Source organism: Taurulus bubalis (assembly GCF_910589615.1).
Source record: "Taurulus bubalis genome assembly, chromosome: 7".
Classification (NCBI taxonomy): domain Eukaryota; kingdom Metazoa; phylum Chordata; class Actinopteri; order Perciformes; family Cottidae; genus Taurulus; species Taurulus bubalis.
In genome coordinates this window covers 11,142,303-11,167,645 of record NC_136595.1, presented here as the reverse complement: position 1 = coordinate 11,167,645, position 25,343 = coordinate 11,142,303, and the positions used below count along the sequence as shown (strand labels likewise).

The 25,343-nt window shown below is 40.6% G+C and overlaps 1 protein-coding gene across 1 annotated transcript in view; it reads left to right on the top strand.

Annotated features, from left to right (window-relative positions):
- lrrc7 (leucine rich repeat containing 7) overlaps positions 1-25,343 on the top strand; it is a gene marked incomplete at both ends in the record, with an annotated part of 60,212 nt that overhangs the window by 4,767 nt on the left and 30,102 nt on the right. Inside the window, 2 exons of the mRNA XM_079221261.1 lie at positions 22,297-22,499; positions 25,081-25,198. Coding sequence (XP_079077387.1) covers positions 22,297-22,499; positions 25,081-25,198 — 321 coding nt within the window. The remainder of the gene's footprint in view (positions 1-22,296; positions 22,500-25,080; positions 25,199-25,343) is intronic.

The window sequence follows — 25,343 nt, the reverse complement described above, 5'->3', positions numbered from 1 at the left end:
ATACCCATACTCAATAATGGGTATCGATAATTCAGAGATTTCAGGTTTCAGTGGATGTTTTGTTACTTTTGTTGTTGTTGGTCTGATAAAAAAAAAGATGAAGATATCATCTTGGGCCCTGGGAACATATCACACATGTTCTGATATTTTATAACCAAAACAATCAGTCAATTAATAAATGAACAGAAGAAAATAAAAATATTAATATATAATATAATTAATATAAGTATTAAGTATATAATATTAGTATTAATATAAGTGCAGCCCTATTTCTTATATTCATTTTACCAGTTTGCATTGCATTTTAATTGATTAATTCCTCATATGGTGCATCATAGCTCAACTTAAAGTTTAATTTGAACTAGGATACGAACCGGAGATGTTATTTCTGCAGCATTGTTTGTCTTTTAACTCTCCTACATTGTCATTGTTATTTTAATACATTTGTTTCTCCTTTGTTTTGAGTGGTTGCGAGCCAAAGTTGTACCCTGAAGTTTGAAATGCCCGTTGCAACAGTGTCATGTGATTCCTCCGGCTTTACTTCAAGTTTTACGTGTCCACAGCTGTTGCTCACCGGGCATCTTTTCTATGAAACAGTGACGGGACAGGTCACAGAGCTCCTTGTTCTTCTCTGTCACACAAAAAGTATTTCCTTATCCACAGTGACAGCTACAAGAATGCCCAAAATGACCTGTCACTGACAAGGAGAAACCCAGGCATGGATATTGTAGCTATGTGTTAGCGTGTAATCATTTTGGATGCCTGGTGTAGCCTCGGGAAGAATTTAGTTTGACAACTTCTCTCTGATTTATTTTCTTTGATCACAAGCAAAGTAGCAAGCATGCAATCGCGATAGCAGGGAGTCGTCCAGTCAACACGCAGGTTGACCAACCAAAACACTCCCGAACAGCCGGAAGTTCGTCTCTTTAATACACGGTTTTCCGTCATGAACATCTTACATTTAATTGGCTCTAACCCGTCCAAAAAGAGGAGAATCGTGTCCTCATCTTTTCTCACAAGACTGGGACGTGCGACGACCAGTCTGCTTCCCTAATGTCAGTATACTGATAACATGTGTGGGTGTTGTAGTGCAAAGCGTGGAACCTTGAGGGACAGACCACCGGACGTTTCTCAGACACTTATTACAATATTTGTTCAACTAACCTCGCACAACCTGAACTCTTATAGACATAAGAATAATGAAATGAAGAATATCTACAGCACATAATGATTTATATTATCATATGTGTGCCAAATAGGGGTCTATTTATCTTTGAGATCATGCAGCTCTTCAGGGGACAGTGGTGGGGCAGCACGGCAACATATGTGACTCACTACTGTTTGATATAGAACATAAAAGGAGCTGCTGCTGGGATTCACATGATGTGGCAGCAGCATATTGTTCACTTGTATGTTGATAATGGACACATTAACAGTTTGGCAGAAACCATTGGGTAACCATGCAGTTGTTAAACAACCTGACAGGACAGTAGTAAGGTGTTGAACACTCAGTGTGTGCATAGCTGAGTCTTTCACACTTGTCCAATGTGTCGCACAGTGTGACCCAGCATTTCTGCTGAGTCTGCAAGGTGTGTGTGTGTGTATGCAGTTTTATTTACCTCCATGTGTCTTGCTTGCTCTGTTGGGAACTTGCCTACAGGACAAGGTTTCTCTTTCCACCCACAAACCCATTTTGAATGCCCCACTCAGGGAGAAATCAAATAGTTATGTGACTCTAGTTGGGCATCTTATTCTGTTGTCAGTATGTACTGTCCTGTTTGTGCATATGAATGTCACTTCAAGTAGAGGGCATGTAGCCTATATGATCTTATAGGTTGGGAAATCTGTTTTAGTTTTACTTTTTCACAAAAGGCAGTAGTTTAGAGTTCATAGTGACAGGAAGTTGAATCAAATAAATGTTACTCAAGACAAAATTTGGAAGGACAATCAAGTCTCCTGAACAAGAAGTCTTTAACGCATAGATTTGCAGAACATCTAAACAAAATGTATGTGGGTGTGTGGGGAGCCCGTGGTGTGAGTCCTGTGGCTCGACACCGAAGGAAGGCAGGGCAGGCAGGTTACGGTGCGAGTCCCGTGACTAGACACCGGAGGAGGACAAGGCGGCCAGGTCACGATGTGAGTCCTGTGACTACACACAGGAGGAGGAATACCTAGACCGGAGAGAATACAGGGTTTAGTCCATGGACAACGAAATGCAGCGAACTTACGGCGTGGCGGCGACTACCAGGGCAGAAGACGAAACAGACTGACAACCCAGGCCTGCAGGACCAGGGTTGATATACTGCAGGTGACGAGCCAGATTGTCTGCAGCTGTGTGCCAATCAAGGGTGCACCCATGGGAGGTCTCAGGAGGCGGGCCCGAGAACACAAACACATGGCACACAAAACAAACAGAGGAAAGACAGACACAAGAGGAGAGGAGATTTGGAGGAAACGGGTTTAACACATCATGGGTCAGACAGGGATCCTGACACTTAGCTTTGATTAGTTGTGTTCTTATTCCAAATTTCTGTTTGACAGAAACCACAAGATCCGTATCAAAGTAACTTATATCAAAGCTCTAAAATAAGCTCAAAGACAACATTGAAACAAAGTGAGTAAATTAAATCATATTTGTTCCATTGCAAATGTGTTTATACAGCGGAAAAATACTGTAGCTGACTGTAATGTTTAAAAAGTCAGTCCCTTGTAGAGCACAGCTGTCCACTCTTAGATTTGACGTTTTAGTCATAATCCATTGAAAGCATCTTAGCTGTCAGGATGCCCACTACAGATGCTTTAAATTATGTAAAAAGTCAGTACTTCTCCTAAAGCACCTACTCCTACTACTTCTGATGTAAGTATGACTTTGTTGGCTTTCCCAAAACATGTGCCAAGTCGAACTGAACCAATGATTCCTGGAAATGGGATGCAAAGTGTGACCATCTCACAGGTCTGCCTGCATCCTTTGCGGATTGGTCCACGTGTTGCCGAGGGCGACCCAGTCTCTTCTTAATGAGACAAAGGCCTCTGGTCTAAGGTCTCCCTTCAACGAGAAGGGAGACAGAGAGCGACCCCCGAGCGTCTGTTAGAGTCTTTAAGATCCTCTCATCCGTCACAGCTTTTATCATGGAGGTAATTTGAAGCTATTGAGTCTATTAATAATGCCCATGTTATTGTAGCAGAAATAGCCTCAGCCTCCATAAATGAAAAAGCACAGATGAGATGGAAAGAAAAGCAGAAACACAGAGACGCATGTGACTGTGATGCACATGTGTTTAGAATTAGTAGCATCCTCTGTTATGCTTATCCTTTTGGGATAATTCGAGAAAAAGAAGAGCGGAGTGAACAGAGAGACAAAGTCAGGCAGTGAAGAAGAACGGGTCGAGAGCAGGAGAGTAATCGCTCCAAATCCACAGCATCTGCCTCCTGTCCTGCTCTGTCTGTCTCGCCTCAGCTGTCATTGGCTATCAGACAGGAAGAGACGTGAGAGATGGCTCGTCTCAATATGAGCCGGGGTTCGCTGCTCTCCGCCATTCCATCATCTCAAAAGGACAGCTTTTCCCTCTGTGATCACCATCTCTCTTTGTTTATGTGTTTAGGTTCTGGCTTAAAGGGGAAGTTTGCCATTTGTGTATACCGTTTTGTTACTGTCAACAAATCCCTGGACAAGACCAAAAAACAACAGCCTGTTGCTCTCAGTCCCAACCCATTCACTCCTACTAAAAACATTATTAATGGCACTAGTAAAATAAGTACTCAAATATTGTACTGAAGTAAAGGTAACAATAGCACAGTTTGGATATACTTTGTTAAGTGAAAAATCATTAAAAAAGTACAAAAGTATTAGCATCAAAATATATTTAAGTACCAAAAGTAAAACTACTCATGCAGAATGGCTCATTTCAGAATAATATATGTTATATTATTGGGTTGTACAGTCATTATTTATGCAATCATGTGTACATCACTTTCATGTCACAGCTGGTAAAAGTGGGGCTAATTTAATTATGTTATGTTCATCAGTAGAGACTTTATTCTGACTGAACAAAGGACAATAATGTGACCCCATCGTGACGTCATCTATTTTCCGGGGGTGATGAAGCCATGAGTAGAATAGGAAACCCTCCCATTGAGTCGAGACTCTCGCAGTGGTGATGAGATGAAGAGAACGCTGAAGATTTGATGAGTGGACATCTGATGAGCTCAATCTGGGTGCTGGATATGATGACTGTAGCTGAATGGGTTGGAAGAGGGCCGCCATGATTTTGTCTAAATTGACAGCTGTTGCCAGCAACTTCCTCTGAGCTTCATCTGCTGCTGCTTAACCTTTTAATTATGTTTCATAAATTATAAGTAGACAGGTTGCCACACTGTCGCAGGACTGACACAGTAATCAATTAACATAAACTGCACATTTTTGTACTGTGGGAGGAAACCTGAGAACCCAGAGAGAACCCACGCTGACACGGGGGGAACATGCAAAGTGTCCACATAGAGTGTGAGTTTGCAAGAAGAACTACTCTTGCAAGGTGAGCCACTACACCGCCATGCAGCCCTAATTACTTTCCAACACTGATTAATAGCTCACAATTATATAGTTAAATCTTTCATGAAGGCTAGATAACTTTCGAAAACAAGCCGGAGTTTGGAGCAAACGTTACACATTGGGGACTATTTTCAGCTGCATATTTGGTCGACTTAAAATAAACTGTGTGTGTTTTTAATAATGAAGGAACATGTCACGCAGTGCAACAATGTGGCTTGTTGATGTGTTTTTAATATGTGTTTTGGACAACTATGGCACAGGGGAATAAGATATGTCAGGCTTTAATACCCAGAAAATACTTATTGCGGCTGTTTTTTTGCATTATGATTCTTTAAAATTGCATTCATAAGGATTTTGTCTCGCTGACAGTGGTAGTCCACCACTGCTTAGTATAAGACGAGGAGCGAGTTATCTGCTTTGCTAAAACTGAGCTGCTTCCACCAGCAGCATCAGAAGACGAAATGGTGATTTTGCACGATGCCACCTTTTAGGCTCAGAGGAAGGAAATGTATTTCCCCCCTGTCTTTAGTAGCAGTCAGTAATGAATGATTTGACTGGCAGTAAGGAACTCCTCAAACCACTTACTTTTCCCTGAAAGAAAGAAGAAGAAAGGCCTCCCCCACAAGTAAACAGTAATAATGGACCTTTCTCACAGTATGCATTTTGATTTGTCATAACAAGAAACCCTCAGGTGTGACTAATAACACTAATGGAACAGAGCCGTCATTAAAGTTATTGGTCCCACTTGTGCTTTTCTTGCTTTGACAAGTGACTGCCAGAGAATCTTCTATTGTTATGTTTTAATGTCAAAAGGGTGTACTGTTATCTTAGAGAAAAGAAGATAATGCTTTATGATGATACATGCCATTTTAATAATATTTTTGGCACCACACAACGCTTTTTGGCTTAGAGTTTAGTACAGCAGGTCAAACAGTCATTACTATAATATTACGAGCAGAAAGCATACAATGTGAAAGTGCTGTGAGACACGACAAGATGAGCCTAATTTTCTCTCAGTGAACACGATCTGAACGATGCTCCATTTGATGATTCTCTTCCTTTCGTGAGTTCATCTCCGGGATGAGATGCGGTGCGGTAATTTTGTTTGACAATGTTTTTTCTTTACGTTTGAGAGCAAAGTCCCCAAGCTCACTGTAGGCACCGATGTGTGGAGAATGTTAATAGACCACTCCACGACACGTGAGACCATTAGACCAGTGTGTGTGTAACATACTGTGTCACTGAGTGTGTGTGTGTGCCCATCCATGAGTGTGTAGCGCAGCATGTGACTATATGTGTGTGTGTGTGTCCAAAGCATCACTGTTTAATGCATCATTGACTTCCTCTTCATTTCTTCTTCTTCTTCTTCTTCTTCTTCTTCTTCTTCTTCTTCTTCCTCTTCATTTCTTCTTCTTCTTCTTCTTCTTCTTCTTCTTCTTCTTCTTCTTCTTCTTCTTCTTCTTCTTCTTTTTCTTCATTGCCTACTTTACTCCTCTTGTTGACCTTCGGCCCGTATAGAATATGGCCCAATCCCAGTGTCCCCCCTACCTTAAACCCTGAACCCTCATGGATTTACTGTGTGAGTATGAGAGTGTGAGAGGCTGTGAGGGCTTGAAATTATGTAAATATGAATGGGACAACACTTGAATGCAACATATCCCGTTACAATGACAACGTCAAGAAATATGATGTCCAACTGTGGGTATTTATTTGATACTTTGTATCTGATTTGAACATCGTCTAGGCTCTTTCCTCTCAAAATGAAAGGTAATTTCAAATAATCCATTTACTTGTTTTTGTCAAACAGCTTCAAAGACTAAATTAAATGTTTGATGAATAAATCGGTGTCATATAATCTCTGCTTTCCATTCCTCCGATGTTCATGTGTTTTAATGTTCCATCTTTAATCCTTAATGATTCTGAGTAAATGTAATTTGCCAGGCTGAGCACCCATGTGCCGTCCACTTTGTTTTCCTTTTTTGCTTCCACCGGTGACCCCGTGTTTAACGTCACATTGAAGTGAATTGTGGGTAATTCCCTTGAGCAAAGTCTGCAGAAATGCGGACTTAGGGAAAGGGTTCAGGAAGGGCTTAAAATGTCTGCGAGAGAACTAAACCCTCACGCCTAAAGTCTGTGAGCATGGAGATTAGGATTGGGCCTATATATCTCATCAGTATATGTCTTATGGGCTCTATAGGTGTCCATTTCGCTGCCTGCATGGCAGCTATAGCATGGCATCCTGTCCTGCGGCCTCGAGCATGCAGTCTTCAGGGCTCATTGCCTGTTGACTGTTCACCTACCGTACACTAGATAGTGTTCACTCAGGGATCTCATGTCTTTGAACAATGAGTTCCTATTATTCATCTTGTGTCCCTTTTTTAGGGGTCACAACCCCTAAGTTGGAAACAACCGTTACAGAATATTTTAATGTTGGTTGATAAATACAAATTTCTATTACATTTTCTGTTGTTTTTTGCTGGTGTAATACCCTGCTATTATCCGTTTGTACAGTGTCACTGAATGGGATAAAGATTGGCATAGAAATGGATTATGTATAGATGAACGGACAGATGGAAGCATGAGGATACATATTGGTTTAAATTGTTTCATAATAGATTGGGAGCTTTTATCTGAAATATTTAGTTTCACAAAAGCTTGAAGGCTTATCAGATACCATAGCAATGCCCAGGGATTTATGAATACATCTCTGGAAAAGTCATCACAATGATCTTTTATCTTTTTATCATTTAGGTATAAGTTACTCCACATTGCCATTAATTCTCCATTGAGGTAGTTGGTTTACAAGTCTGAACCACATATAGGGAAGCGCCAGCGTTAGAGAGAGGAAGACAGAGAAACAGAGAGAGGTGGAAGGGCGGGGGAGTGACACACAGCAACTAGACAGTCTCAAACTGCATTCGTGGCAATGACGTATTGCTCCTTTTTGATTATGAGAATATTTGCAACTTAAGTGTGAAGATTCAGAATTAATGTCTCTGCAGTAACACAAACTTCATCCCTCATTAGTTTGACTAATGGTTCTACAAGGACAATGCATTGTTTGTGTTGCTTATTAAAGCGCTCTGAATCGTGATGGTGAGGTTCGGTGGTGCCCAGGTATGTGGGAGTGAAGTGTCTCACCCTTGACAGACTGGCCTGAATTTGTCTTGGGATGCCCACGTCGCCGTAGCGATGGCATCGTGTTTAGACATTTTCCAGAGCGCCTTTAGTGTCGTGACTAGTTTGTTTAACACCAGTGTGTTGTCATGGAGCCGCCTCCTCGCCTCGACAGGGGTCCTCCTGTCTCTCTCTCTCTCTCTCTCTCTCTCTCTCTCTCTCTCTCTCTCTCTCTCTTTCTCTGTCCAGACAGGAAAGGTGTCTGGTCTGTTGTGTCTGTGGTCTGTTCATCAAAATCAGACAAGTGGTGTAGCTGTGACTGCCCTCCAGGTGAATCTGTATTTTTCTTATAGACTAGAGGAGTGGAGATGAATATGTACATGCTGTGCAAGTTGTTTGTTGTTAGCTAAACTATGCTGGTCGGGTTGGGCCCATTTATCTATGAGAATGGTGGTCAAAAAAGAGAATAATTTGAAGGCCTTCCCATGTCAATAAATAATATCCTCTGCCATTATAGCAGTACTGGATAGATCAACTACATCAAACTTGGAAAGAAGACATTTGAACCAGGACAAGAAATGAATGTCTGTGTGAAAAACAGATGGGGTCAAAAAGGCAACAGACACGGGTGGCATCTTGACATGTGACTTTGCAGGTTGACACACATCAAAAGACATGCCATTGTCCTTTTTGTTTTTTGTTTTCTTTTCTTTTTTCAGGCCTCTTTGCCTGATGTTGAGAGATGACTGACAATGTGTAGTGAGAGGAGACATGACATGCAGCAAAAGTCTCCATCAGGACCCCATGTTGAGATTAAATGGTCAGCATCTTAAACCCCGAAGCCACCAGGACATCCACTGATTGTCCCAAATCCCGTCAATACTCCAGAAACGGCTGATCTAAACATTTGCTGTTTAGTTCAGCACATCCCAGCTACCACTTTCACTACTACTTCTCTCCATATGCAAGGTTAAGTGTGGGCTATGGCCATCAGTGTATGCATCACTGCTGGTATGCTGGTAGCTGTGCAACTTGTGTAAGAGAACGCGTGGCAGCTGTAGCTCATGGGGAGTGGTCGTCCTGAAACCACAAGGTAGCTGCTTCGATTCCTGGTCTCCCCATAGTTTGCATGTCGAAGTGTCCTTGAGCTTCACAGCAGCACACTGCTCTTAATTACTAAAGATGGGTTAAAATGCAGAGCATAAATTTCCCCTTGTGGGAGTAATAAAAGATTTAAAACAAATACAAATAGAATATCCTTTGTCAAAGTCAGGCAAAAAACTAAATTGATTCATTAAAAATGGTCCAAACCACAAAGCCCCAAACCTGACACATCACAACGACTCAGCTGACATATCCTAACAGACACATTTTACACCCAGGACTCACTACGTTGTCAGTCCACTGAATTATAAAATGTTGTGCAGTGGCTGTTGAAATAATTCCCAGTCCATTTCCCTCACCTGAGGGACTGGTTCAGCAGCGCTGCATAAAGCTGTCAAAATGGTGCTCTTAGCCAAGCTTTTTTAATTAGTGTTTTATGGTAATTTTGTGCAATCGAGTCCCCGGTTACCATGGCAACTGCTCACAGTGCAATTTCCACGGACTGTTAGGAAAGGCTTTAAGGATAAAAACTTACTAAAGGGTGTTTATGCAAATGGGGGCTCTTGTGCAGTGAGAAAACCCTGCAAACTAGCAAAAACCCAGAGTTCGCTTCAGGAGCGGCTGAGTTGTTTCTTCTTCACGGGTTCAATTCCTTTCAGCAGATAGTGTGCTTCAGTGTTGAAGTGACCTCACGCACTAAGGACAAGGGCATGAGGTGAAAGATATCAATGCAGAGATGAACAGCCACAGCATCTTATCTGTTTTCATTTAGAAAAGAGGCAGAGAGGGGAGGAAGAAGAAGGGAGGAGACGATAGAGGGACGACAGAGGCAGCAGCAGGTGATAGATGGAGCGAACGCATGAATAGAGATCCAGACAGTCATGCACAGCTATCAGCTGGCAGTAAAAAAGAGAGATTGACTCCTCGCCAGGTCGCGAGAGAGAGAGAGAGAGAGAGAGAGTGAGAGAGAGAGAGAGTGAGAGAGAGAGAGAGATGACAGAAAGATAGAGAGGTTGTTCCAGATAGCAGCAGGTCTCACAGTGTGTACAGAGAGAGTTTTTCAGGTGAAGGTGAACCGTTCTATTGCAATCAGGCTGCTGTGTGTTCTGTATTCATCACGCTGGAAGGGAAGAGAACCGGTCTTTAAGTTACATTAGGGTGCAGCCTTGGTTTAGAATTAAAACCACCACTAAATTGTGGTGTTTTTTTTTTTAAACCACACTGTTCGGTGCCTGCCCAGCACCAAGTGAAGATAGTGGAGCATTCTCCCCCAGGAGACTAAAACGGAGCTACTAGAGAGAGAATGTTGAACTTGAATGAACAGAAACACAAAGTCACAAGGGCTAGTGGGGTAAATACAGGAAGCATTTGTCTGCTAAAAATATGTCAGCGTCACAGGTTGGACCTGGGAGCGATGCTCCCTTTTCAGATTTGAATTCTTTTCAGAGGCCTGAACTAGTGAAACTATCTAGTATTTCACAATACAAGGGGAAAGCTGAGTCATAAATCACGTTGGATATCCGCTGGTTTAAACCTCATGTGCAATCTGGATTGGAGAGTTAAACATGGGAGACACTGTGAAGCGATGTGGATCAGTCATACTCTACAGGAGGTGTGTTGTACCTCGAGGACGAAGGATTCATATTCAGTCTTCCAAATGCTTAATCGAATTAACCTAAAACTTGTAAAAACAAGTGTCGCTCTGGTCTTAGTATGATCTATGAATAGTTGAAACCTTCGAGGTCAAAATATGTAAGACATGACACTGCTAGAGTAGATATGTGTGTCTCCTATTGCTTTTCTCTCCTCGGGGCTCTGAGCGTTGGACAAGCAGCTGCCTCACCAGCACTGCAAGGTGACCTTAACTCACTAAATAACACACAAACAGACTCATACAAGCCCACAGAAACACTCTCACAGGCTGACATTGACATTAAGAGTCAATTTAAAGGCCTGTCCGTCCTCTCTGTTTCAGATTAGTCATCACAGTAATCCCAATTCCCTTTCATGTGATGATAATGTATTGTCATCCATGTTAAAACAAAATGAACACAGTGAACAGTTCATTATTTTCATTCCTAACTGTGTCTTCCTCAGAGGGTGCAGAGATATACATAAGATGGCTTATGTGTCATAACATGTAATTTACCGTCACACAAAACCATAAGGCTTTTTCTGCATGATGCTGAAGATACTTCAGTCTTTTTATTTGGATTATTTGTCTCGGTCACCTCTGAAGATGTGGCTCTCAGCACACCTGTCTGCACGTATAAGCCGCTGTAACATTTGTGAAGCAGACGGACAAAACATGTCTCGCTCAGCCCTGTGTACAGAACAAATTGGTCCGATCTCTTTTATTTGTTTATCTGTATCTGTTTATTTGTTTCTTTTACTTTCTTACATCTGGAACTATGTCAATAAATCTAACGGTGCAATAAAGAAATGTCTAAAGTGCACTTTTCTTTGAATTTATTTTCATCCAAAACACCACTAAACTAGCTGGTGAGCTGGCAAGTCGCAACGTGTATGCATTATTATTAAAATAAAATAAAAGTAATGTCTATATTTTAGTTTTAGACCTCTATGCATTGAACGGCACTAACAAGGTCACCTTGTGTCATGTGCTCGAAAACGAGAGTTTGGTCAACGTGAAAAGAAAAAACTTTAGCAAAATGGCAAGTAAACGTATTGTTTACTTTTTCTCTGATGATTAAGACCATACCACACAATCTGCTGAGAATTCCTCGTTCCCAAACAAAAGATGATAACTTTATCTTTCCAATGCATCCCTCCGAGAATTCAAAAATGGATTTAGATCGAAACGCTCCCGTAGAGAGGAAGAAAAAAAGTGCTCGGTTTAAGATGACTTCTCTTTCTGTCTCTTGGTAGAGGTTGGGATGGAGGAAGAGAAAAAGTTAAACACAGAGACAGACGGAGCAAGAGTGTTGAGAGAGAGAGAGAGAGAAAGAGAGAGAGAGAGAGAGAGAGAGAGAGAGAGAGAGAGAGAGAGAGAGACGCCTGAAAGGGAAGAGAGAGAAGACAGAAAGAGGAGATGTGCCGGGGCGTCTCAGGCAGATCTGGGCCACTGAGCACAACCCTGGAAGAACAGAGAAGGGAAAAAAAAGATAAGGCTGGCCTGGAAACAGGAGAGAGAGAGAGAGAGAAAGAGAGAGAGAGAGAGAGAGAGAGAGAGAGAGAGAGAGAGAGAGAGACGACAGAAGGAGAGAAGAGGCTCAAATAAAGTATCTCCTCTGTGAGCTTTGCAGATACTGACGAACAGTTGGGTGAGGGAAGCCTTTAGATGAAAAACCAAATATGTCAGTCTGAAAATGTTTGTGAACAGCCAGTTGACTGTCTGTTGATAAAGACGTAACTTAACATTGACACATAATACAGTTTTATATTTCTGATATTTAATGGGTAATTCCAATGTTGTATAACTGATCCTATGTTTTGTTTTCAAAGTAAAGGCACGACCCGTGGTACTGATTGATAGAAGAAGTGTTCAGAATACTTAAGTAGATCTACCATTATATTAATGTAAAACTACTCTTTTACAAGTAAAGGTCCGGCATTCAAAATCCTACTTGAGTAAAAGAAGTAAAATCAAATGTACTTGTAAAAACTGATGCACCGATGTGTAATTTAATGAGAATAAAGGCATAATATTTAAAGAAGAAAATCTACCTGTTCTACTGTGCACGTTGTTTGCTCTGCACTCTGCTGATACGGTAGTTTCACAGTTTAGAGAAGGGGGTGTAGACTCTTCTTTCTAGAAAGACGAAACCAACAGAAAACACTTCTGATCAGGCATGATTCTCATCACGGTGTGGCTTTTTGTACTTTACCACCTCCGATAAAGTGCAGCTCACAGCCACTTCCCCAATATTTTCTGTGGGAAGCCTCCCAAACAGAGCACAGGGGTCAATAAGCTAATTGATGAATACATGCATCCTTTCAGGAATACTCTCATTAGCTGACAGATGTAAACACTGGACTGTATGTTGGAAAACAATCTATATGTTGGTTTCTGTCAGCACGACTTTCTGTCACGCTGCCTCTCTCTGCCTGACTGCTTGTGTATTTGTCTTTAATGCATTCTATTTATACATCTCACTGTTTGTCTGTCATTTGTTGGGATATGTCACGAAGTGCAGTCAGGTTCTTAACTTTCCATTACAGAGGGAAATGGAAATTTTATGTAGTATTATCAATTAGACATTAACAGATGTTTTTCAGACAATTAGCATTGCATGTGCACATTTTTAGATGATGCTCATTTTATTTATGCACATATATATAGAACAAGGGGTGAAAAACATATAATAAATAACAAAAAAGAAACAGAACGAAAGGAAGAACAAAAAAGAAAAAACAATATATAACTAGGGAGTGATCTATTCTCTATTGTACATTCATTGATTTATGAAAATAAAATCAGGTCTATGATCTAGGTCTAAACATCTTTGTTTCCCAGGTCATGCTAGGACTGGAGCCTACGTTTTTAGGTAACACTGTTTGACTCATTTGGTGTATGTGCTCAGTCGTGCATCTGAGCAGAATTGATTCCCACATTTTTGGTGCAGGTGAACTGTCAGCTGCTGTGTGTTTTGCAGTCGATTGTTATTTTTAGTGTCTGTGATGTAAGGGTCATTGAGCTTTACAGACGTGCCACCTGGAGCCACTATGGTGGACAGATCGGACTGACTGCGAGTGTGAGAACGCCCCGGACCATGATTCATTGAGACTTTGTTCTCACCAGGAAAAAGAAAGCATTGGTCATTTGTTGACATATATCTTAAAAATGGCATTTGGTTACATTTTCTTGACTGTGATAGCTCTTTATTTTGTGAGTATTTCCCTCAGTTGCATAGGTGGATGTGTCACGGCATTGCTAGGCTTTGTTTCACAGATGGTGCCCAATCAACGAGTACGCACAGAGGCTGTGATGCTCATCGTGCTGCTCGTTGCAGTATTGTCTGAAACGCCAGAGGGCGTACAAAGAAAATGTACGAGAAGCCAATGAGCGTTACCGGCAAAGCGCCATAAACCGACCTCCAAAATGAGGAATTTTAATTAACTGTAAACACATGATCGCATATTTATGAACTACTGTATTAACTTCATACAAGCCCTGTAAAGAAACACGTCAAGTATTTAATGTATTATAAAGAAATAAAGGTTTAATATCCTTTAAATGTTTTGATTTGGCTTGCAAAATATATACTCAAATGTAGATTTACTGTATAAGACGTCCTGTTTCTTAAGCATCTTATTAGATGCTTAAGAAACAGGAAGTCTATAACGTTTATAAAGTCTATAAAGTTTATAAAGTTTTTTGGAAAATTCTCAGACATGTTAACAGGGTTTTTTTATCAGTGGGCTAATTATCAGCAGGCGCAAGTTCGAAAAATTCAGGTGCACGACCAAGTGCTGTGACAAATTGCTGAACCTTTACTACGCTCAGGCCGGGATGACGTCATTTTCTGGCGTTCACATTGCCGTCACTTCTGCAAGAATAAGCCAAGCTTTACACCGCTGTAAAAACATCTTTGAGAAAAGGTTGGAGGTGGGTGGTGGGGCGTTCCAAGTGTGTGACCGTGGTTCTTACCTTCTATCAAGAGACACTTACTCACAAATGACATGGATATTTTCTACTGAGAAACCCGATATCCCTGCATGACAAAAGCTAGTAAGTTGATATTGCTGCTGCCTTAAATCACTAGGTTGCTGTTAAACAGCTGCCTTGCATGGTCTCCACCAGTCCCAATCATATTTATTTGCCAATTACGTGTGCACATACGAGTAATTTGACTCAGTTTTTTGTATCTCTTTTGATGTACAAGGAGAACAAAAGCACTGAAAAAGTAGGTGTTACATACATATCATATATAAACTGTATATGTATAAATGACAAGCACCAAGCACTTGTTGCTTGTCACCAAACAATGAAATAAAAAAATAAGCAAACAATGTATGTGACTTTATGCCATGTGTATTTATGTGATCTTGAAGGGACTTATAAAAGAGAGATTCCCATCAAAAACAATAGTAAAACACATATGTATTTAATAATTTACCTGTGGGTCTATTTATCAATCCAGATATTTTTGGTATGAGTTGCATCGTTTTCGAAGAATTGGCAGAGGAGATGTCTGCCTTCTCTTGTTTATAATGGAACTACATATAGTTCCATTATATACAAAAAAATCACCCCAAAAATGTAATTGATACCTAAATAAATACAGATTTATTTTCAATCTACTCATCAATTAAGGGACCAATGGTAGCAGCTTTAGTCGAGACATGCTGTTAGGTGAACTGGTGACCGTTGCCCATCGGTGTGAATGTGAGAGTGCAGACCTGTCCAGGGTGTGACCATGAACAGGACAGGTGGGCACAGGAGATGCATGGATTATTGGCCAGATGTTGCTCCATATTTGTTAATCTGATGCACGTTGGTTTTATAGTTTAAGCAGCTAATAAAGATAAGAACACAGAACAAAATATCAGAACACATTTATACAATTAACTGTGCGTTTGTATGCATGCACTGGCTCAGGTAGGTGCTGTAAGTGGTGCTTTAATGAATGTAAGAAAACAAAACAGAACAAGCTGTTCCTGGCTGCTAGTTCACTAACTGCCTCCCACATACACAGTCTCTCTTACGCGCGCACACACACACACACACACACACACACACACACACACACACACACACACACATTTACTGACACACTATTAGCGAATTTGCTTGACAATGTGAAGCACTGGGATATGAAACAGGATCTTCCATTTTCTCTCGCCATCACCGTCTCAAAGTAATCATGAACTAAATGAGCCTGTGTGTGTGTGTGTGTGTGTGTGTGTGTGTGTGTGTGTGTGTGTGTGTGTGTGTGTGTGTGTGTGTGTGTGTTTCGTTGGTTCATATGCGTAAGGGAGTTTTGTGTGACTGTGTTTCACTTGGGCTTGTGCGTGAGAGAGAGTGCATAAGCTTGGAGTGAGTTCTGCATAGTGCAGCATTCACACCTCTACAAAAAGTAAAGAAATAAAACAGTCCGAAGGAGAGACATGGAGAAGCTGTTCTTGTTCAGGTGCTGTGAAGGTGTCTGATGTATTTGAGTCTATGTAAAGCGTCACCAAATGTGGAGCGATCGCCCACTGAGTGCAGCATGTTCTGTTTTATGAGAGAGCGAGAAAGAGAGAGAGTAAAAATACACCCAGCTCCTGGGAGACGGTCTCTATGGCAGCGGTTACTATGGTGACAGCACGGCTGCACGTGAAGTGATGGCTGTCACGGGACCTCGGGGAGTTCACCCCTTCACACATGCACAAACTTCAATGGAGAGGAGAGGGAGGAAAAGAGATCACAGCCAGAGCAATGACTCCAGTGGGTCAAAGGAAATGTACTATCGTGCTAGATTGAACACTTTATACTCACTTTACTACAATTAAGAGGGAAATATGTTTTACTCTTTTGCATTATGCGTCATTTAGTGAACAGAAAGTTTCCTTTTAGCTCATTCTGTTCTGGCTGCGTCCACATTTGCAGACAGTGCAAAGCAAATATGTGAACGTTCAACGTCATAATATGTTTTGTGAGAATCATAAACTGTGAACTCATTTAAAAAATAAAAGATTTCTTCAGGCAAGGTTAAATCTTAGAATTACTGAGATGATATTACATTACATTATATTGACATTATTGCATTGTTGGATATTCATGCCTGTGTAGAGTTCAGTGTTTGCATACTGTCATATTTCATCAGAAATAGTCTGCAATTTATGAATTGGTTTCATGCTGAGGTTTCTGACCTTTCTGTTTTAGCTTGCTAAAATAGTTTGTTGTATGGAATTCCAGACGCAACCTTTATGATAAAAAGTGGAAGAAAAGCTGCTTTCATGTGTTCAACCTGTTTTCAATGCCAATAAGTAAAACGCTTAAGAGATCAATTTTATGTTAGTGTCTGAAACCAGTTAGTTTTTTTGTCTTTTGAGATACAGACACTTGTTTGTAGAATTTCTTTTGACATTTAAAGTTAATTTTAAATAAAAATCAGGTTGGAATATAATGCGCAAAACTTCAATGGAAGTTTTGCGCATTCCCACCCCCCCCAAAATCAACTACTGCTAACATGCGGCAGCAGTTACAATTATCCTATGATATGTGAGAAACTATATTTAGCTGATAATGCTCCTGCACGTTTTGCAAAGTAGGATTATGAATGCAGGACTTTTACTTGTATTTGAGTATTACACCATTGTGTTATTACTACTTTTACTGAAGAAGTAAATAATCTAAACACCTCTTCCACCTCTGCTTGCTAGTACGTACATGTGTGCATGTGTGTGGGTGGCTGCTTGTGTGTAGTGTTTGTAGGCGGATGTGTGTTAGCAGTTCTTGGAAAATGTATCACTACTTAACATCTTTGTTTCTTTAGTGTCATTATTATTGACCTGACATGAACATATCTAAATCGTGTAAATGTGTCTGTGTTTGTTTAGTGTAGCGGTGCCTCTGCAGAGTCAGTCTGCTCTGTCGTGCTGTTTCCATAGCAGCAGCGAGAGCCAACACTGCCAACCACGCTCACTTCCTAGTTTCACTTCATTGGTGCCGGCTCGCTCTGACTCTCTCCCTACCTTTTTTTATTTATTTTTTGGGGGCTCTATGGGGATCTGAGCAGGACTGGATACACTTCAGTGGCCCCTCTTACGTTCATTCGTTCCGACGGGGTCAACCAGAGCACAAGAAACACAAAGAAACACAAAAGAAAAGAAAAGTTTTTTTAAAATGGGGTCCATTTTCCTTCACAAAACATGATACCCATGAATAAACAGCTGAATGTTGATTTGTTTTATTTATTGTGGTATATTGTGTTGAATTGGTCATCTTGTTGTCATTTGTCCAATATTTCCCTTTTGGAAAGAAATCCCTATATTCGATGAAACACTTGACTCTGAGCAGCTTTATGTCCATCCTGTTCTGTGTGTCCTCTTTGTCCACATTCTGGTAAAATCAACCTCTGGAGAATATACTGTGTCATGAAGCCCACAGTCAGAACTGTGCCTATGTAAACACCTCCCATTTCTTCCTAATATTTGTCACTGTCCCCGCCGCCATTGCCTAATTCTAATGGGTAACATTAGCTCTGCTCTCTTTTTCTCTGCTCTTGTGACAAAAAGGCTGTTATTTTTAGTCTAGTCTGTCTTTTCATGCTTAAGCTGTTACATCAGTATGCTGTGAGTGCATAAGCAAGCAGCTGCAGTGTCAGTAGCAAATAAAAACAAAGTGTTGAGCAGACTGTTGAGCGGGCTCATATTTATACTATTGATTTTGCCAAATCGTTAACCACAATAGTTTTCAGCGCTTTTTTTTTTTGCTTGTTCATTTTGGAGGTCCTAAAAGAGTCTGTAGTTATTCAAAGTTACTTCACGTCAGTCTGGAACACAAACGTTGTAGCTTGCATTTTACTAGAAATAACTACAATCGCTAAAATAAATCAAATAAATACACTTATAACACACTTAATTCCCCTTTAATCTGAGCTCTACATTAAGGCCGTATCAGCTCTGGTCACTGCTGCTGGTTTTGGAGCATGATACTGGTCCATCTGGCTCTTGGCTGGGATGTCAAGCGCTTGATTAGAGGTTGCCGTGGGCATTAACCCGTTTTCACATCTTTGGGAGTCATGTAGCTTTCAGCCAAGTTAGCACTCAGACTGCCTCCTTGCTCACTCAATGAATGCTACCTCTGATGTGTAATATGACGGAGCGTGATTGGACAGCCGCACTGAAACCGAACATTTGAGAAGAGACACAGATGACTGAATCTGTGTGTGACATCTACCAGAAGTCTAGAACAGGCCTGCTACCAAATGGGATGTATTTATATAAATGAATGTCTTGGGTCACGTAGTTTCCGTTGCTTTGTTCAACCATCTTTGGTGCAGAGAATCTCTGCAGGATGTCTCGGCCTGTAAATGTGCTCCAGGCCAGTTGATGCTGAGTTGGTTGCTGCTTGTTGTCCGAGTTATATAAAGATATTCAGTTATAAACTGTATCGCATGTTCAGTTGTTAACAGGGAACAGAATCCGCAACAGGGACCAATACATCATAAAATAAATTCCACAATACTGCAACACTTCACAATATGATACATTGATATAGATGATTCTCTAATCTTTTTGCAAGTAATAAAATAGTCTCTGAACAGAAGTCCATCAAATTTAAACGAGTTGCATAAATCTTCCCCACGATTACATTAGATTTTGGGTCTCTTACCTTGAAAACGGAGATGCATCCTATTTCTTTAAACTGTCACAGTCCAACAGTTATTCATGTGAGCACACGGGAGAAATATACATTACTATAAATACAAGAAAAAAACAAAAGATTGAGCACCATCATATCTTTTTTTCTAAATATAATAATTACTCTATATTCACTATTTTACCTTGAGCTATCAAAAATCTAAACACTAAATACAACTCAACTTCACTATCAAACGTACAATATTGCAGTAGCACCCTGAAACATTTCTCACTGAGTCCACTCTACTCTCATTCTTTTCTCTGGTTTTAGCCCTTTAGCAGCATCTGCTTGGCAGTGCGCCACATCGACATCGTACAGGTAAAACACATGACATGCTTCATGATTTTTTCCCCCCACTCTTGCTTACATTTTCGCTCTAAACACGAGGGGTCAGACAAGCAGCAGTGGTTCAAGGTGTCAGCTCCATCAAAAACGCTGACTGCTGCGTTTACGCATGCTATAGACAAACAGTAAATCCCTGCTCGCCTCATTACGCCCGCTCTGAGCATGACTGTGGATAAGGCTGTATTGATTTGAATGGTTCAACCCTTTTTAGATAAACAGGCTGGAGGATCTCCGTCTTCTTTTTTAATCAGATTTCACTGGCCGTACTAGAGCAGATAACGTATGGTCCTCCCAGTGCTCAAGATCACTCCGTCTATCTTCTGAATTCATCTGGCCACACTGTGCTGGACATGTGTGTGTGTGTGTGTGTGTGTGTGTGTTCATGGACAGATAAAGCTGCAGGTCTTATCTCTGAGCCTCCTGGTCTCTCTCTCTCTCTCTCTCTCTCCGCCTCCTCATCTTCATGTGTTCTCTCCCTCCTTGTCTCCTCCTCATCTCCCCCTTTCGCTTCCCCTCTGTCTCCTCAGCTTCGCTCCTCATCACCTCCTGTCGTCCTCTTACTCCATTTGTCCTCATCACAGCTGGTTTTCGGCTCATCCAGATCAAACAGGAAATTGAGGCAGCAGTCAAGATAACTGGAAATTCGCTCTTTGTTCTGTTTGAAAGGGCTGGCATTAAAATGTCTTTATTTGTCAGTAGATTGAGTGTAGTAAGCGTATCAGTTTGAAATGATAAAGCCGAATGATAAATCCTCACACAAGGATTTTAATACCCGAAGTTAGCCTACTCATAACATTCAGCTGGCTTTTTAAATGGAGTCGTGTAATGGATTGACGGAGTGATGTTGTCGCAGAATTACAAAGGATTCAGTCTAATTATAAGGCTCTGGCTTGTTGTTTGAAGAGAGTCACTGTGTGTGTGTGTGTGTGTGTGTGTGTGTGTGTGTGTGTGTGTGTGTGTGTGTGTGTGTGTGTGTGTGTGTGTGTGTGTGCGTGTGTGTGTGTGTGTGTGTGTGCGTGTGTGTGTGTGTGTGTGTGTGTGTGTGATGCCTCATACTGCTGTAACAGCTAGTTGACGAGTGATGCTCCAGGTTTTACACCTGCCTGGCGGTCATTTGAAAGCTTTTACAAAGTTCATGAGAAGTTAATATGAAGCTTTAGCCATCTGAATTAAACAATTACAGCCTTTTTTAAATTGGGGGATAATAACACAAACAAGGAATTATGTTCTAACAAGTCTTTGGAAAGTGCACTTGATTTTACTAACTGACTTCTGAAGCCTCAAATTAATTTATTACTTTTTTTATTTTGTCCTCCATCTCTTTCATTAAAAACACATTTAAAAGGACATTTTTTACTTGACTAGTGTCAACATCATGTCGACAATTGCAGTAAAAAAAAACTGTAAATGTGGGCAGGTGGATGTTGTATGAAGACTTTTCCATATTCCTGATCATGCCGTAGCCATCGATCTGTAAAGGTTAGGGGCATTAATTCAAACACGTTTGTTTCTAGGATTGGTGGACAATATACACCATGGGAATATACAGTGTTGCCATTTTGGATGCTGCAACATTACAACAAGAAAGACAACTTCATGGCTTAATTGGATTTTGGGCATTTTTTACAATGTGATAAAGTGCGTTGATATGTCACTTTTGTAACTTTTATTTGCTCAATTAGGCAAAACCAATTGCTCAATATTTATTTCCCAGAAAATGCATTCTAATATCATGTAAAACAACATATAACATGTCTCCTTCCCTCACAGCTACCTTATGCAGCATGATTAACATAGTTATAATAAAAGGTTGAAGACACAAGCTGGTATTTTAATTTTGTTCCCAAAGGAAATTGCGAAACTATGAGAACATTATTGGACAACAAATTAAGTGATAGTGATTAGAAATCAGAAAAATAATAAATACCATAAGCAAGAGTTAGACCACAGATTAGTAGAGTGAATTGTTGAAGATAAAAGTTGTTGATGAAACAGTTGCTTGCTCGCTCCGTTCATTCATAATCTTCATTGCCCGCTGCAGAGACACCTTAGAGAGGTCACCAGCCTATCACACGACTGTCACCAACTCTTACTGTAGAGCAGTGGTTCTCAAATGGGGGCACGTGAAGGCACTCCAGGGGGTACATGACATTTTTAAACAAAATATTTAAAATCCTTTAAAAATATAAGTGTAAATTCATAAACTGAATTGTATATATTCTATATTAAATCAGACACTGATGCCACTGTCATCAGTGCATCATTTAATGCGCTGTGCATAAATCGTTTTTTTTTCAACCCAAAATGCTTTGCGCTGCTTAGGGGGGACTTGGCTGAAAACCTATTTCACAGGGGGTTCATCACTGAAAAAAGGTTGAGAACCACTGCTGGCGATTATAAGGCTCTTCTGATGAACTGATCTAAGTTTCAATTTACTGATGTCATGTTAACACTGTCATTTTTACATCCTCAGACTTAAATTAACACTTTATTTATTTATATATTTATTGCATTACTCATCAAAAGCAGGGAAATGTGTCACATTTAATGAATGCAGCTCACATGGTTGTCATCCCAAAAATATTTTTGGAACATTTGAAAGAAAATCCCACTCATGAATTTTAATGACAGCTCCATCGTTAATCTCTGAAGAAACCTATTTGATGCTAGTTTGATATTTCAGGCTTTTAAGGATGAAGCCAGACCGTGTACTTGGTGCTGTCACACCAACAATAGTCTACACAGGCTTACGATGAAATGAGTAAAGACTGCACAGATACAATGTGCCTGTTGGTGTGTATGAGTTGCATCAGACCCTCTGAAATCAAACTAACATCACCCCTCTCGTCTCCTCATCTTGCCTCTATAGTGCAGTGTCTGGAAATGACCACGAAGCGGAAGCTGATTGGCCGGCTGGTGCCGTGCCGTTGTTTCCGTGGTGAAGAGGAAGTGATCTCAGTGTTGGACTACTCCCACTGCAGCCTGCAGCAGGTCCCAAAGGAAATCTTCAGCTTTGAGAGGACTCTGGAGGAGCTCTACCTCGACGCCAACCAGATTGAGGAACTACCTAAGGTAACAACGCCTCTGACCTACATGTCAACCCACTTTCTGCTGTATCTGGTCTCTACCCTCAAACCTCAAACGCCCAAATTGTTACACACTACCTGAACCTGGACCAAGGCCAGTCAGTCAACTCCAAACCAAAGTGAAAATGAATGCACTAATAGAGTTCAGGGATGACATATTTTTTATGGCCAACCCAGAAGTTAGCGTTGCACAGGTTCCCTCGTTAACAGGCCAATGGGATTTTTCCACTGGATTATTGCCGAAAACAAACACAAGTTTATGATACACGTGTTGTACAGGAAGATACTCTCCACAAAATAACACCAGTTATGATTTTTGACTCATTCCTGCAGAACTCTGTATGTGTGGCACGTTTTTATGACCTCATTCATTTGACAAACGTGACAACACTTTATTCTTTTCCAACTCCTCTGAAGCCACTTCTTGGCTGCTACTGTGACCTGCACCCTCAGGTGTTGACATATTTGAATATTTGCTGTTGTGTGAGCCCATTCATTTACTCGTAGAGAGGCACCAGTGATGCTCTTTTTAAGGAATTGACAGTTAAGTAATGCTATAAAGCTTTGCTATTCTTAGATCTTTACCACCCGTGCAAAAATGGTGTGTCTGGGTGGCACCAAAGCAATGCTGGTCCTGAAAAAAAACGGGTTTATCCTCTGTGCAGTTCAGAATCACTGCAGCTTCATTGTACTTCATCAGCCTCAGGCGTACTCAGTTGTTTTAACTGAATGCGAATTGTATAATATTAAAGTCATTGGGATTGTTCCTTTGTGCAGCATGACTGTTCAAAGTTTCATGTCAATCCATTCAAAAAGTGTTGAGATATTTCATGCTAGACAGCTGTGAAAATACACAATTTTTGCACTATATAAATAACATGTCCCTGTCGAAAAGTTTAGTTTGAACAGTCTTGAGACTCAGACAAGCGGTGTTGTTTCATGTTTCCATACTACGAACGTCATCCTATACTAGACATGGAGTGACAGGACACATGGGGTGAAAGAGAAGCATCCTCAGCCACCCGAGACTTAGAAAACCCTCAGTGAGCAATAATGATGCACAATGCCCTCACAATGTTTCAAGGAGAATTACAGGTGCTGTTTATACTAGTGCTGTCTCATTTTATTGATATCCTGTCCTGGTTTAAATGACAGAGGTGGTGAATTGGATTTCTAAATATAACCTGCAGGAATGGAGGCAGTCTAATAGGGCTGAGTAAGTGGGGAGCCCAACTTACATTCAACAGAAAAAAGTGTGTATGTTTATGTGCGTGCCAAGATTGTATAAAGGCTTCCGGGGCTGCCAGATTCATTGGCCTTTATGTAAGGGAGTTGGAGAGCTCCTTAAGTGTATGTGAGTAAGTGGTTGTGCCTTTAAGTGTCAAGGTGTGTGGCCTGAATCACCTGACCCACGCCCCACCATGTTTAGCTCTTTGGTCTTTAAGTGTCTGCATAGGTTTTATTTTCTTTGTGCGAGTTAGGCGGCTTGGAAATTGCCTGTAGGAATGAATGGGAGTGAGTATTACGATTTTTTTTAATTATGAGAAAGTTACACATTATGAATTTCATACATTTAAGATAATAGCTGATGCTTTGTGTGAAGTATGGTTCACATAAAATCACACTCAGTGTATATTGTGTATATTTTAATGTTTAGCTCTTAAAGGTGAGCTTAGGAAACATGGAAAGAGAAAAACAGTTCACTGAATGATCCATTGAAATACTTTTAAAGATCTTAATGGTTTGCCATTCATCCAATTGGAGTTCAGAAGGCACCAAACGGGAGCCAAATGATGTCCCTTCACAAAATGTTGTTCTCACCTGTGCTCATAAAAGTGTGGTAATATATTAAGGAGTCTTTAGAATAAGTTCACTCACTAAAGAAAACAACTAAAGCTAAAACTATCTTTTCGGCTTCGGCGAGGACATGTGCAAACTATCTTATCCTACATGTGTAATCAAATAGTGCTATTTTATTTTTGATATTGCTGAACTAAATGTGGAGATAAGTGACGCAATGGGCTGCACACCAATCATGGATCGAGACTTTATTAATGAGTACAAGGATTGTTTACATGTTAACATACATTTCACTATTCTTAATTTTTGCATTTTGGCCTTATGTTTGTCTTTTGTATTTGTAGTATTTCCAGATTTGGACAGCGTTCCCGTTCATGTCAGTGGTTTAGTTTGTTGTTTGAGTTTTGTGTGAGTATGTTTTAAGGCTGTCTGTACTCGAAGCACTGCATGTGCTTTCACTCCTGCATATGTTTTTGGCATTTGAAGTATTTGTCTATTAAAGGCACATTTCTTTGAAAGTTTCTTGCTTTCACTGTAGTTTGGGTTTTGTTCCGAGGGTTTTGTGGCCACCGTATATATATTGGAGATTAAATCTGCGTTATTCATAAAAAAGCAGATAAAATGTAACTGTTTTTCCACAACATTACGTGGTGCATGACTCCAGCTGACTTCCTCACTTTCTATACTTCTGTACCTTTCTGCTAAAGGTCTGTGTGATTCTGCCAACAGACTATAATATTCCATTGTTTCCCTCTGTGTTTCCATAGCAACTCTTCAACTGCCAGGCCTTGAAGAAGCTGAGCATGCCCGATAACGACTTGTCCAACCTGCCCACCACCATCGCCAGCTTGGTGAACCTCAAAGAGCTCGACATCAGTAAAAACGGTAAAAATCCTTTCTGTGATGAAAATATGACTGATTCATGCGGAACAAAGGAAAAACCGATTGAAAACTTACCGGCCTTCTCAACTGCAATGAAAAGTACAACCACGGCGAGATACGGGACAGTATATGGAGTTGAGCGGAGGAG